The sequence below is a fragment of the Theobroma cacao genome, chromosome 8, assembly GCF_000208745.1.
Source record: "Theobroma cacao cultivar B97-61/B2 chromosome 8, Criollo_cocoa_genome_V2, whole genome shotgun sequence".
NCBI classification, from domain to species: Eukaryota; Viridiplantae; Streptophyta; class Magnoliopsida; order Malvales; family Malvaceae; genus Theobroma; species Theobroma cacao.
Genome location: NC_030857.1, coordinates 5,718,095 through 5,733,373, shown reverse-complemented (window position 1 = coordinate 5,733,373; position 15,279 = coordinate 5,718,095). Strand labels below are relative to the sequence as shown.

The following is a 15,279-nucleotide window of genomic DNA, read 5'->3' as shown; positions in this document are numbered from 1 at the left end:
CGTGCTTGAGATACCTACAACCTTGAGGGCAAACGATTTTTACCTTCATTATGGTAACCCAATCCCTTGTATAACACAAAGAAGGAGTATTAATAAGCAAAACAAATTCATAAAATGTGTCATTATCTTTGAAAACTTCCACAACATGAAAGCATTAAAATATCCAAAAAACCCCCAAAATCATGAAGTTTTTGCTATAGTTTCAACAAGTCGTGTTGAATAAATTTCTTCCCTTTTGAACCTTATAAAGGTTTATTTCAAACACCATACAAACTAAAAACAAGCAAAGTCATTTCTAATTTAAGATTATAACAACTTTATCATTTGTCTGCGTTATGGTATTAAAATAGCTAATTCCTCACAGTACATTATATTTTTATGTAAATCTTATGAGCCTCCACCTAATAGAAATTAGGCAGATCTACCGTAATGTGGTTGATCCGTAATAATAAAGACAAGGAGGGGTTGAATGCAAACAAATGGGAAGAGTAGGGTCCAAAGTAGACAAAGGGGATAAGAGGCCCTGAAGTCTAAAAAGTGAGAAAGAAAAATGAGGAAACTCAAAAACCAGCACACGGACTTCCCGCTTCTCCCGCTTGTCTCGTCCCCTCTGAGAATCCTCCCCCTAATGTTTTCTTACCGTTTCATTTTCAATTAAATCCCTCCCTTCAAAACATAAAACAGGAAATTGTAACTCCAGAATTTAATTTGTTATCTCTCTCCAGATCTTTTTGTTTTCCAATTCACTCTTTCTCTTCAACCAAACACCTCTTCACTCTCTCCGGATCTGTAAGCTCTCTCTCTTTCTCATTTCCGATTTTCATCTCTTCCATCACGATTAACTTGCAAAACCTAGTTACTTTTTTATCAAACGATTTTTCTATGGTTTATTGATTTTTTTTCATTTTCTTTTTGTTTTTTTTTGGAGAGCTAAGTAGTCTGATGGAAATGAAAGCTTCATCAATAGTTAGTGATTTAATCTTTTTGTTATTTGATTCGGAAATATCTATAGTGGAAAAGCACTTTTCTATTTAATTTATTCTTTTTTGTTTTGGTTAGATGAGATGCATTTGTCTGCTAGTGTTTTTGCCTTTGACCTTTATGCTTTTAGTATTATTATTATGTATACATCTGCCTGCTTTGCTTATATCCATATGTAATTTAAGATTGACCAATTCCTTTGACTTCGAGTGGTCGAGAATCAAAGCTTTTAGGGCTTGATCTCCTTGATAGATTGTAGGTAATGCTTTAAGACAATTTCTTATCATGAGTACTTTTGTGAGTTTAAGTTTTGGTTACGTATATCTGCTTGTATTTATGTTTCTGATGTCACAATGATACAAGAAGTTAATGTCTACAGAAAAATCTACTGAATGAGCACTGGTATACTTATATAGAGCATTCTAGTTTTATGGTAATATGTTTTTCTTGTTTGTTCTGCCCAACAATTGTAAAACTGTTTGAATAGCTAAAAAGTGAAAACTGGAGATCTTATTGTTTATCAAGCAATTTTTGTAGTTATCTACTTTCAAATGTGACTCTATGTGTGAGATCTTATGTTTAATTTTTTTTCCTAATGGAATTGGTCTTCTGTTGAATTTGGCTAAGTTTATGTGAAAAATTCCCCGCAGGAATCTGCAAAGAAATCCTTGAATTCTTGTCTGCAGCAAGTACTAGAGCAAAGTTTGAGGGCCATGTTTTAGCAAGTTGGATGCCAAATTTATGTGTTGCTGACACTATGGAAAAGGAAAACTTCAGTGACAAAAATATTACAGATTTTCCTATTGATGAAAAACTAGAGGGAAATACTGATGGAATTCACAAAGAAGATCAGGGTAAAACTGTCGAAGAGATGCAAAGTCTGAACATCAGCAAGGTCGGCATTAATAAGTTAGATGATGATAATGGACAAGACAGCTTAAGTTTCAACAAGGATCAGAATAGAGTCTTGGAATCTAAAGCTGTTGGGGACAATTTAGACAATGATGACAAACATGTTGTACAAGGTAACAAGATAAATACGGGTGTGGATTCGGATTCTAAAGCACAAGAAGAAATGAATGAGACTACAAAAGAAGTTCTTGATGAGGAGGAGCCAGAACCTGTCTTTGATGGAACAGAGGTTCCTGGGATGGAAGCTAACCGGAGTTTATCAACTCGTTCCTTGGATCCTGATCCAGAGGAAGAGGGATCTGTGTGGCCTGAGAAAGCGGTGGCACTTAAGAATTTTGTCAAGGAGAAGGGTGCAGTTGCAGTAACCAATGTCCTGCGTCGCATTTCTTTTAAAAGAGATGAAGTTGAGCATGCCCCTGCTGATGAAGATAAGCACTCTGCAGATTCTGCTAAACGTGGGGAACATACTGCAATGTCTCCAAAAACCACAGAAAGATCTGCTTGGAATCCCCTAAACTACATTAAGATGTCACGTGATGCTGATGCAGAAAGCAAAGCTGAGCAGGGGGGGGATATTATCGAAGAATCACGTCTACCTATTGTCACAAAAGGAAGAATAATAGTATATACAAGGTTAGGATGCCAAGATTGTAGAGAAGTTAGGTTGTTTCTGCGCAGGAAAAGGCTTGGATATGTTGACATTAACATTGATGTATATCCCAGTAGAAAATTGGAGCTAGAGAAGTTTTCTGGATCTTGTGTAGTTCCTAAGGTCTTGTTTAATGAAGTACTGATTGGAGGCTTGAGCGAACTCAAAGGCTTAGATGAGTCTGGCAAGCTTGATGAGAAGATTGATTTTTTGATTTCTGAAGCACCATCGCTTGAAGCTCCGCAACCACCTCTTTCTGGTGAAGATGATGTGTCCAGTAATGGGCCTGTTGATGAACTAGCTCTAATTGTCCGAAAAATGAAAGCAACTATTGTTGTTAAGGATCGGTTTTACAAGATGCGCAGGTGCACTAACTGTTTTCTAGGTTCAGAAGCAGTGGATTTCCTATCAGAAGATCAGTACTTGGAAAGGGAAGAGGTTAGTTGGGATTTTTATTATGTTTTTCCTGACTAGTATAGTGAATTTCAGGTGATAATTGATTATTGCAAGGTCACGGTTTTCTATTACTTCTATTATTTTCTCCATTTGGAATTAGGACCAAAGATTTCCTGAATTAGAAGACTCTTTCAGTGGTTTCATACAGTAAATGAAAAGCTAAACCAAAGAAAGGTTTTTTTTACAGCATATTAAAATATTGCTTCTTTTGAACTTAAAAATGGTATGAACTTCACATTATTGTAGATGGCTTTCAATTTAGTTCTTGCATATCAAAATACTCTTCAGTAGACCTTTTATCGATATTCATTCCAGTCAGATGAATAGATGCAACAGTAGAATTTTTACTTAAGTTCTGAAAATTTCCATGAGGCCTTTTCCTGCCCTTTTTCTTTTCAAGCAATCTAGATAATGTTGAGTAGGCATATTGTGGATTATGGATGTCTGAGTTTATCTTTTACCATCATGTTTTATGATACTATATTGTAACAGTTTCAAACATATAGTAGTACATATTGCAATAACAACACTTCTCTTTTTTCCTTATCCTCTTGTTTTTTTTTTTTTTTGAATGGGTGGTTTTGGAGATTTTGGACCAAGTCAGACTGCCACTGCTTTTAAGTTTAAAATTTAAGATTTTGTGTGCTTGTTCTGCTTATACATGTTTGGATGTGGTTATATCTCCATTAAGTCCCCCTTCCCTTTCCGTTGTTCTTGCATTGTGGAACAGGCTGTTGAATTTGGGCGAAAGCTTGCTAGTGAACTCTTCTTTCGACATGTTCTTGAGTGAGTCCACACCATCCCAGTTTATTCTTTTGTGTAACATTTTTAATCTGTAGTAGAAAATTCTTCTCATTTTTTTGTCTATGGTGCTTTATGATAGTGAGAACCTATTTGAGGATGGTAGCCACTTGTATCGGTTCTTGGAACATGATCCTACTGTGTCATCTCAGTGTCACAACATTCCAAGGGGTATAATTGAACTGAAGCCAAAGCCCATCACTGAAATTGCATCAAGGCTGAGATTTTTGTCATATGCCATTTTTGAAGCCTATGCATCAGAAGATGGAAGACATGTTGATTATAGAAGTATCCATGGAAGTGAGGAATTTGCAAGGTTTGATGCTTCTTAGTATATGATATTGCTCACTCTAGTATCTTCAAAATTTTATTTGTTCTCTTTTAATGCTTAAGTATTCATTGTTAATGGAAAAAACATTTTAGGTACTTAAGAATAGTTCAAGAGCTCCAAAGAGTGGAAGTGCAAGACATGCCAAGGGAGGAGAAGCTCGCCTTCTTCATAAATTTGTACAATATGATGGCCATCCATGCAATATTAGTGTGGGGTCATCCTACTGGTCAATTGGAACGAAGGGAGCTGTTTGGGGAGTTCAAGTATGTTGTTGGTGGGTGCACATACTCCCTTTCATCTATTCAGAATGGCATTTTAAGAGGAAATCAAAGGCCACCGTACAATCTTTTGAAACCATTTGGTGTGAAAGATAAACGTTCACAGGTAATACAGTGTGAGTAAAATTGATGCTTACTGCTACATGATGCTTCTAGCCATTGGTTTAATGGCTTGCATTTCCGGATTAGCTCTTTACGTTGTTTGCTGTTAATTATGAAAACCGGTGAAAATACATAGCTTTTACTTGTTGGTGGAAACTATCAAGTGAATAAAATCTTTGAAACCTGTGCAGAATATTTTGTCTATATCCTTAGAATTTGGCAATCTTTTCAATTTCCCCATTGTTTCAGAAGGAAGAACTGAGACTTTTGCATATGAATTGACCTCACAATGCTCTTGGGTAGTTGATTAGGTTGACTTATCCTCACAATGCTCTGCAGGGTAGTTAATTAGGTTGACCTCTGGCTTGTGATTGTGGAGTCAGAATAAGTTTTGTTAAAATGTATCTCATCATCATGTACCAAAAAAAAACATACTTCATCATCAAGAGTCAAATGTCTCATGTGGAAATTCAATCCAGCTCATTCTATGTTGTATGTTTTTATCAGGTGGCTCTACCCTATTCAGAGCCTCTAATACACTTTGCCCTTGTTTGTGGTACCCGATCTGGGCCTGCTCTTCGATGCTACTCCCCTGGGAACATTGATAAAGAGCTGATGGACGCAGCTCGGGATTTCTTACGAGCTGGTGGACTTATTGTTGATTTGAGCGGCAAGGTTGCATATGCTACTAAGATCCTCAAATGGTATGTTATTTCAAGAGAGATTCTTGGTGCAAAAACTTATATTTCTTTCTAGAGACCTTTATTTTCTGTTTAGGAGGTAAAATCGGATTTTAAAATTTTCTCTACACATGTGCATGCCCTTCACACTAACACACACATGCTTAGATGCACACATGCACACACTCTAAAACTTATAGGCAAAAGGAACTTCTAAATACTGATGCCTTCATTTCAACTTATGTAGCCCTATAGAAGTTCTTGGTTGTAGAATTATGTAAGTTTTGGTGGCCTAAGTTGGGTTCAGAAGCAACAGAAGTGCAGGATAAAGTCTCAATTTAAAACCTCACTCTCAAAATTATAGATTACTCTTGCACACTCATGTACACTAGGGAACAATAATAAGATGGATGCTTTGTGTTTTTATTTGTTTTAAAAAAGGGAGTTATCGAGAGATATAGGGATGAAAATAAAAAGTTACTGCTGGGTGATTTCCATTTTCTTTAGAAAAGAGAAATAGTAGAAAAATGAGAGTTGTTGATAAAAATTTAATTCAAATATGACCTAAATGAGACCAGTGCACTCACAACAGAATATGACTTGTTATTGTCTTATTTAACTTTTTGGTAAATTCAAATTGAGTTGGTAATAGTGGGTGGGTACCAGTTGAACCTCCCTATAGTAATATAGATGAAGTTCACTTCGAACTGCAGAGAGAAACAAAAGATGTGAAAGATACCATTCATGCAGCCACCAAACACCATGCTGTAGTAAAGTGATTTTCTTAGAATTAGTAAAAGATGAGTGATGGAAATGCATACCACTTCCTTGGTTATTGAGAGATTTTCCAAATGTAGTCAGCTTGTAAATTTTTGTTGCTTTATTTATATACTTCTTCTGGGACTTTAACTTGTGTTGCTTGCTCTCTGTCATTCTAATCAATAAACAGGTTTAGTGTGGATTTTGGCAAGAACGAAGTAGAGGTATTGAAACATGCTTCTAATTACTTAGAGCCAACCGAATCTGAAGCTTTGCTCGAGATGCTTGCTGATGATCAGTTGAAGGTTGTATACCAGCCATATGATTGGGGTTTGAATCGATAGGGTTAGACTTTTCCTTTTTATATACTCCTTATACTTGATCATACAGGTTCCCTGTTTTACAAAATTTTTGGAGGGAATTACGTTGCAAAGAAAACTTGAAGATACGTACAGCATTAGATATCTGTCAGGCTGCAGTTTTTATCAAATTAAAATACAAAGTGATCTAAAGTTTCTTGTTTTGTTGTATATTGAGAATTCCAATGCGATTACTTTTACAAAAGTTACACCTTGAAGTCATTTGCTTAATCTTCCCTTTTGAGCATTTACCATATGAAAATATCTATTCCTTCAAAATGCACAATCTAACCTCCATGAAGATTAAGCAAACATAGTGTAGTATGGATCATAGTGCATTGTCACTTGGGCCTCATCATGTTTCTTTGGTTCAGAAGCAGTAGCGCCGTCTAACTATGTGATAACAAATTGCGTAATATCTAATCTCAAGTCATTATTTTTGATAAACTATATATGGTAAGGTTTTTAAAATACTAAATCTGCGATAAAATATTTAAATAAGTACCCACTTCCCAAGCCAACTGCCTGACATATGTATATTCCCGTGCAACTGCAACCACGAATCTAACATTAGTTTAGAATTCTTCATGACCTTGTCCACGTTTCCCTCTCCATGCAAAGCGTAACGTACTCAGAGGTCTCTTCTCTTGGACAACAATGTAAATTACAATCACTCCCTCTCCCTCACTCCCACACCACATATCCAATAAAATGTGACAGGGATTTGTTGGCCGAATTAGAGTTATAAATGAAGTTCAGTTGCGTCGGTGATTGCTTAAAGAAAGCATTCTTTGCCACGACCCCAATGAATATTGATTAAATAATACTAACTACCCACTTGATAGCGAACTTGCCATTGTCTAACCAGTGAAGCTTTTTCTTCTCTTGAAAAACCTCACCACTGCCACTACTGTTTTTGCTTTGTGTTTCTTTTTAATTACAGGAATCCGGAAAGCTCTTTCGGGGTTTCATTAACTCTGGCACAACTAATAACCAATTGTATAGAGTAACCTTTGAGATTGCTCTCATTAATAATTGTTTTTCAATTTCTTATAAATTAAATAATTTTAATTTTCTTTTTTTAGAACAACCTCATTTAATTTTGATAGAACAAAGAAAATGAAAGAAAGAAGATACGCTAGTTTAGTTTGACCTTTTGTTTCCAAGGAGATGGGATGGCTCTTTTGAATCATACGTATTACCTACCAACTACCAAGTCTCTTGATTCCGCTTGGCAATGTTTTGAGGTGCAATCCGGTTGCTCGTCGAGCAAGATTTAGAAGGAGTAGATAGCCGATGGAAGCATCAGGCTTTGAAATGTCTTAATGGATGAAAAGCCGAAGGCAAAATAGTTGATCACACCATAATCAGATCTTAGACGGTAAGTTACGCTCAATAAAACCCTTTGACGAATTCATTAATAATATTTTTTTTCTTTTTAATTATACATTTTTTATAATTTTTTATCAAATAAGTAAAAACAGTGAGTGAAAATGATGAATATGTATACATATAAAGCAAATGTAATAATCAAATTAAATACATAATGCTTATCTAGATGATTGAAAAGATTGATTTTGAGGTGAACTTAGAAATTGAAATTTGTTCAAGAAAAACTCTGAAGCCACAAGAAAAAAAACGTGGCGCACAAGTAATCATGGATTTTGTCAAGAAAGAAGCAGATGTACGGAAGGTTTCAACTTCAGATGACTTAGGTCTGAATCCTGTATGGAATTGCTTGCCAAAGTGGCACCCAAGGTTATGTACTGACTTTTTATTTTTACTTTTAAATTTAGCCATTCTATTGTTAGTTATAGCCTACCTTCTATGAGCATGTTTTCATGGAAAATATTTTTACAATGATTTAAAACCTCACATTTTACTCGTTTATATCGCTTTTTATGCCATAAATTGAAATTCACTGCTTACATTTAAGATTAACTAATTGTATGATTTTGATAAGAGGCAACTCTGCATCAGGGCAGTACTTGTTACAATTAGAAACACACAAGGTTTCATGTATCAGCCAAGTAGCAGGTTCTACACAGCAAACTGTCAAGAACTTGCACTCTGCATCACTCTTTTTAAGCTTGAAACTGTTATTATGCTATATATTCTTTTCAGTAAAATTCAGGAAAACTGCAGCACATGGCATATAAGGACGCACAATCATCACACACAATCATGTTCAAGAACAATATTTGTACCTTAAATATCCTACTAAAGTTCATTATTTGATCGTCCAAGCTTATTCGGTTCATGCTTTAAGCTCTCGTCCGATCAACTAGATCATAAGTACTGCAGGGGTTACAGTATCTACCTCTTTAGTGTTGCACATAGGAAACTTGATCCTCCTGGAAATTTGTTCTGCTCAAATGAAAAGTGCATGATTGTTTCTTGCGTCACTCTCCTAGCATCCTATACGATCCCCTCATTGCCTGCCAAGATTGCATACTTGTCTTTCCTTGTAAGATTGGTACACTCAAATCCTAAAGCTGCTGCAATCTGATTCTGCACATGATTGGTAACTTCGAACTTTGATTTCCCTCCAGTATTATGTGTTTGGCAACTTGGCAACTTGTTAAGAATCTTGACCGAGCACATAGGATTTGGATTCATGAGGTGAAATGTTGAGTCCAAACATTTGAGTCCGCTAGCTGTAGATCCGTAGAACAGGCTAACCTGCAATTTTATTGCTACAGGAACTATTTCATCAGTCATCTCTGCGAATAACGGGCTGAACCTTAGCAGATAGGGTTCTCTGCAAGTGGTTCCTTCGGGGCAAACGACAAGGTCACCTTGGCTCAAAAGCTTCTTCATAATTTTTCCATCTTTCTCTCGATCTCTTGATAACCTGACCGTCTTAATAGGGGAAATTACCTCACTGAATCTACTAATGCTGTAGGTGACAGCATAGACAGACTTCATGAGAACTGCACTTAAAAAAAGTGGGTCTAGTAAAGTTCTGTGGTTGCAAACGTAAAGCATGCCTCCTGGTTTATTTTCACCATTGATTGAAGCAGTAGTAGGTTCTGGTTTTGATACTGTAATTATACACCCAGACAAGGCCAATAAAGGCATAGATAACTTAAAAGGTAATGATATGAAAACAATGGTTCTGGTGATGTTCAGAAGGAAGCCAAATGGAAGCCAAATGAACATAATTAGCGCAGCTAATGGGGTTGGCCTAAAAGCCAACCTCCCATCATGGAAGATTAATGGCTTTGGGTATCTCTTCCTTGGAAGGACTTGCCAATTTTTCTTTTCTGCCTCTGTTACTAAGTAAATTTCCTGTTGCAACACAGATTTTCTTAATGCTCCTTGAATAAATAAATGTACTCATAAAATAAAAAAAAATTAATCAGAGAAAGAGTAAGGGGCTGAGAAGTGGAGTGAATGGAAAGGAGAGTTTGTTAGTCTTAGGAATTTTACCAACCTTGCAATGTGAGAAAATCTTCTGATCGTGAGATTTTCTGAAGCAACCTAAACCAATATTATGAGTACACTCGCTTATAACAAGTCCAGCATCCATCTTTTCCTCCATCAAACCCAAGAAGTACCCGCGAAATTCCTTCAACTCTCTTGCAACAACAGCATCAATTCCCAAGTAGTCTCTTAAGAATCCTTCAACCATGATTTTAGGCATTCCAGTCACTGCTACCCTTTTTTTGTAGCTCATCACTATATCAAAGCCTTCACAACCCACATCTTCCAGGAAGAACTTGGGCAAAATGGCAGTCCCAGCTCTAAACTTCTCCTTCGTAATACCAACAAAGCTTACAAAAACCAGAATCCTCAGTCCAAGCTCCTTCCATATTAACAAAACAAGAGGGTACAAAAGAAGCAAGATAAGTGCTCTAAAGAGCCCACCTGCTTCAAAGGCCACCAGCATGAAGTAAGGAAACAGTGAACATGACTTCAGGAGTGCACCCTCCACGTGAAAAACCAATGTCTGGTTTGCAAGCTCATCTGTTCTATGGACAAGTGTGGAATGCTTAAGAAATTTGAATTGGGTTGCAGGGCCATTGCTGACCTTGAACCTTAGATAGGGCAGCTTCCCTGATGATTTAAGCAGGGTTTCGAACAATAAGGAAAGAGCTTTTAGTGGGAAGAGCTTCTTTATTTTTGCCATTTTTTTGCATACCTTGTGACCAAAGGGCTGAAAATTTATACGAACGAGTATTGTTATTTGTTAGTTACTTTGGTTTAAGATGGACAACGGCTCATTTATTCCTCTAGCCGCGTCGTCAGTCTTGATAACTTTGATCGCTTATTGACAAAGGTTTCCATAAATGGCCGAATTTAAGTGTTAATGTACTAGGCAAACTGTTTTGAGTCCCCAAACTTGTCCCATAGCACTGATTCTCGGTAGGCCATGGTCACCTTCGGAAAAATTGATGTAAACCACCCTCAGGACTTTATACATACACTAACGTAAAGGGACAAAAAGAAATTGGGACAATGTTTTCATGTTGCTAATTTTGCAGTGTATTTTTTTCTCTACTATGGTAATCTTAAAAGGGTAGTTTATATATATCTAATAAATGATCTTCCATATCTTGTAAATTAAAAGAACTCAGCTAGAATTTCACATTTTCGAAAGTCTGAGATGAAACTAATTATGATTAATTAGACAAAAATGTGAGGAGGGGGGGTGGGGTTGGGAAATGAGCTTTTGCTATATCTCTTAAATCTTGGAAAAACGTGAATCATTAATAGATAATGTTCTTGTTGTGCAATCCAATGCTTTGTCTTTTATTAAGTTCGTTAACAATTCGTTTTCCACAGTGGTTGATGGGAGTGATTTTATTGCTTGATTACTGCTTGTTCTGCCGAAGAATTCGGTGGGAAATAAGCCTCACATAACCCACGAGGTGCTCTGCTTTCAATCATTTATAGCTCTTAACTGAATCAATTTTTGGTCTTCTTTTCCATTTTGATGCATACAATACTTTAAGTAGATACATATATATACATACGTAAATAAATACGCAAATTAACTTCTAGCCAGGAAATAAAATTAATGTCGATCTCTTGTCCATTAAAATTGAGTTATGTTATCAGCTGTGTATTCTGTGTCTTTGTTCTACAGCATTATTATTAATGTTATTTATTAAGACAATTGATTCCTTCCATCGGAACAAGCACTATATTTCTAGCTAGAGCCTAGAGTCACTTATGTTAGTAAAATAATTAAATAAAACATAAGGGTTTAAAACATAATTAAGTGAAATTGATATTCTTCACCTACATGCACCTCTTTTAAATTATTTCATGGCACTTGGTTAGAAATTAATTCAACAAATTATCAATGGAAATAATGCAAAAACTCATTATGTTTTGAGCTATACCTAAATGAAAAATAACTCTTTATCAACTTAAAAATCCTCGCTAATTATAATCCTCACAAGAGTAATTAAAAGCAAACAATGATAACCTTTTAGCATATTGGTTATACTTTCTGCTATGTAGGAAACAATTACATATCGTAACTCACAAGCGGTAGCAGTTGCTGGTTTCTTATTTATTTAATGCATTCTCAATTCACATGGACAACAGATGAACAACTGACAACCTCGATCCAGGATGAACCATAAACTCACAAGTCACAATCAAAAACCTGTAAACAGAACTTATCCAAAAAAAATCTGTAAACAGAATTCTTCGCCAATGTGCCTCATTTAGAAGAGAAGTACATACTCTGGTAATACCAACTCATTGTACATAGTTAAAAGGGTTGAGCAATCCATATGTTTGGCCGCTCTCCCAAGTCCATCTTTTACCACATTGATTAAGCACCTTTGTAACTAATTAAGAGATGGTAAAGTATCATTAGCCGGGAACTTTTTAATCTCAGTCCACAAATGTGTAAAATCCAATTCAACCATGAAGAGTGTGCATAGGCTGTCCCTAAAAAGCCGCAACAACAAACTTTCTTCGATTCTAATTCCACTAAGATCCATTGAAGTAATGCAAGTCTTTACCCCTATAAAGTTTTCTCAAGAATGATACACCAGTTTGATTTGTCATAAAACTTATTGACGATCACAGCATTATCCATTCCAGATACCAACCTGCAGAATTTATTTTAAAAAAAAAATGAGCAGATGATATTTATCTGCATATGTATATGACAGTAGGTAGTTTATGGTCCAATCATCAAACCCCAACATCGTACTCTAAAAGAAACAAAGGAACTAATTGATTTTATTATGGTAAAATTTTAGGCTTGACCATGTTCTTTCTCAACCCAAATCATCTAAATCCCATTGACGTCAACTCCCAATGCAATTAATGATTTCCAAATTAAACTGTTGTAAACCATTTTCCATCCCCTAGATGCAAAAAGAACATTTTTACACCAAGTAACTATCACTGAAAAGCATGACTTTCACCATGTATCTTAAATCCATGGTAAGCAACATCGTCTTGAACCAATGGGGGAAGATAAAAGAGATGATTGCTATGATCACTTACTTGACATATGCCAGGTTCAAAAAGGGTTCTAATATTGTTATGTCATGACAACATGTCCACTTAGATTGGTAAAATTAAGTATATTATAAACGCCAGTTAGATAGATAAATTCTTTAGCAATCACATCATACATCTAGGATCAGAACCCACTATCAACCCCATTTTGGAGAGTTAATTAAATGGGGGAGGAGGCTCTCTCCAGCTGCAGCCCAATCATTGGGTAATATGTTAATAAATAAATGGATAAATAGAACTTAAAGCACTTGCAAAAATCATATTGCATACCTTTCAAGCTCACCTTCACCAAACACATGGTAATATCTGTCATACACTACAGCACCCTTCTTATCATCTTTCCTTGCCAGACCATTTGCAAGAGCACCGGCAGAAGCACCACTAACTTCAGCACGATGATAAGGTAAGTGCCAAGGGACAAAATATTCCTGTTGACTCATTCTGTGTTTAGAAACCAATACATCATCTTCATTTTGAGGGGTTAAACACATTGATTGTTGCATATTCTCAGTTAAACTATCATTAGAATCTTTAGCATGTGCTTGTGAACCATTTTCCTCAGTTTCAGGAATGCTTTCTAAAGTGAAGGGTGATGGCCCACGAACACGAGGACTACCTGGTCCTATCCACTCTTCCACATACTTTTCAGCAAGTGGAGTCCATTTGGTAAGTAATGACTTATCCTCTTGTTCTACAGCCCAAACGGTTATTAGAACTAGGCCACCCTTTTTGACCACCCGGACTAATTCTTCAATGGCTTTCTTTCTCCTATCCTCTGTACTTAAGTGATGTAACATGGCAATAGAGATTGCTGCATCACCAAAATTTGTTCTGTAAGGAAGATTAACAGCATCTGCAACCAAAACTTCATGCCCTTTATCTGCACATATTTTGATAAGAGGGGCACTTATATCACATCCTATAAAATAGCAGCTGGGAGTTAAACCCAGATATTTCCCATTTCCACATCCTGCATCCAAGATAAGAGAGCCGGTAGGCAAAGATTCCAAGAAAGCAGCAACCTTTGGCCACTTAGCAAAACGGGTGGAACTAAAATGGGGGGCAATAGCATCATAAACACGATGGACGTACTTCTTTTCTATTTCAGGAGTAGATTTCACGCTTATAGATGAGCACCTATGGTCCTCACTTACAGACACGGATTGCATTATATGGGGTTCTCCATCAGGTACAAGAGTACACAAACTAGAACCATCTTTTACTTTGATTTCCATCATACTGCTACAAGTTACTGGATAAACAAATACACAAAAACTGTCAAGGGATAGAGTGCATTTACCCCAAAATCGATGGATGTATCTACCAGCTCTCAGAGAAATAAAAACCATCAGTCTTAAGCATTGTGCCTAAGCAGGTTTGACCTGCATAAAAACCATTTATCAAAACACACACATCAGAACCTAAGAAACAGCAAGCTGTACATAGTTTTGCACCCCAGAATCTTTAAAAAAACCATTTGGCATCACCAATCTCAGTTGGATATCAATAGGGAACAACATAAATGATGGTTCTAAAATACTAGTGAAAACATCCAGGGAAGCACACACACGTAAATTTCACTAGTTTATCTATTCGAAATTCAGCAATGCTGCTCCTTGCTTTTCAGCTGATTAATTCTACCTAGTTAATGCAACAGAAGAAACCCAAACATGTATTGAAATAAAGCCAAATATTAGAGTATTTCTTTGATTAATGCACTCTTGAGCTTCAACTAAAACAAGCCAAATTTCATATCAGCAAACTAAGAAGGGGCACTAATACCAACCAGCAATAACCACATTCCCCCCAAAGCTATATAGAGTTCCAACCAAATTACCATTTTCCATTTTTTTTCTTAACAAAAACTAAATTAAAATATTTCAATCTTATATTCTTGTCTGTATAACAAGAAGACAAAAAAGAGCTAAAGAAAAATAGCAGAATATTAATGGAAAAAAACACTAAAAATAAAATATTAATTATTCATAAAAGAAAAAGTTATACTCTTTTACCAAGAGATTATGGTAGCTTACATGATTCAGTCGGGATAGAGAAGAAAAGGATTAGAGCGGTGCCGAATTCATTTGATTTTGCGAATTTTGTGAATTAGGGTTTTTCAGAGGTACGGACAGCATTTTTTATGGGTAAAAGATAGGAGAGTAACATGTCTATAGTAAGCAACGTGAGCCCTTCAATAATGGCCGATAGATTATTCTATTATTCTATTTTATTCACTATTCTACCGATGCAAATTTACATTATTGCTTATCCTTTGTAAGTTTTGCGAAGTTTGGTCCATAGCTGATACATCATCATTTTTTCAGATTAAATGAAAGCTGAAAAGGGCAGTCATATTATTAAATAGAAATGATTTAATAGTTAAAAAAAAATCTTGAAGTATATAAAAAGATTTAAATAAAATTTTAATTCTTACTGTGTTCAATTAAATTTTAATATTTTTATTTAAATCAAATAAAAA

At 35.8% G+C, this 15,279-nt stretch overlaps 3 protein-coding genes across 6 annotated transcripts; 1 reads left to right on the top strand and 2 right to left on the bottom strand.

Moving 5' to 3' along the window:
* Nucleotides 542–6,539, top strand: LOC18592228. Its single transcript, XM_018126277.1, has 7 exons — nucleotides 542–789; nucleotides 1,632–2,980; nucleotides 3,729–3,784; nucleotides 3,882–4,115; nucleotides 4,223–4,514; nucleotides 5,018–5,214; nucleotides 6,140–6,539. Exons 2-7 carry the CDS (start codon nucleotides 1,712–1,714, stop codon nucleotides 6,291–6,293), a joined length of 2,202 nt encoding a protein of 733 aa, XP_017981766.1. The 5' UTR covers nucleotides 542–789; nucleotides 1,632–1,711; the 3' UTR covers nucleotides 6,294–6,539.
* Nucleotides 8,466–10,440, bottom strand: LOC18592227 (probable glycerol-3-phosphate acyltransferase 3). Its single transcript, XM_018125630.1, has 2 exons — nucleotides 9,745–10,440; nucleotides 8,466–9,599 (listed from the first exon to the last, which is right to left on the bottom strand). The coding sequence occupies exons 1-2, from the start codon at nucleotides 10,438–10,440 to the stop codon at nucleotides 8,727–8,729; spliced, it is 1,569 nt and encodes a 522-aa protein (XP_017981119.1). The 3' UTR covers nucleotides 8,466–8,726.
* LOC18592225 (alkylated DNA repair protein alkB homolog 8) lies at nucleotides 11,780–14,989 on the bottom strand. Of its 4 annotated transcripts, XM_018126242.1 has the most exons (4): nucleotides 14,834–14,975; nucleotides 14,101–14,182; nucleotides 13,071–13,770; nucleotides 11,780–12,382 (listed from the first exon to the last, which is right to left on the bottom strand). In XM_018126242.1, the coding sequence occupies exons 2-4, from the start codon at nucleotides 14,147–14,149 to the stop codon at nucleotides 12,295–12,297; spliced, it is 837 nt and encodes a 278-aa protein (XP_017981731.1). In that variant the 5' UTR covers nucleotides 14,150–14,182; nucleotides 14,834–14,975; the 3' UTR covers nucleotides 11,780–12,294. The 4 variants fall into 4 exon arrangements, with proteins under 4 accessions (XP_017981731.1, XP_007018888.2, XP_007018887.2 ...); XM_007018826.2 differs by having other exon boundaries at nucleotides 13,071–14,182; nucleotides 14,813–14,978; XM_007018825.2 differs by having other exon boundaries at nucleotides 13,071–14,182; nucleotides 14,834–14,978.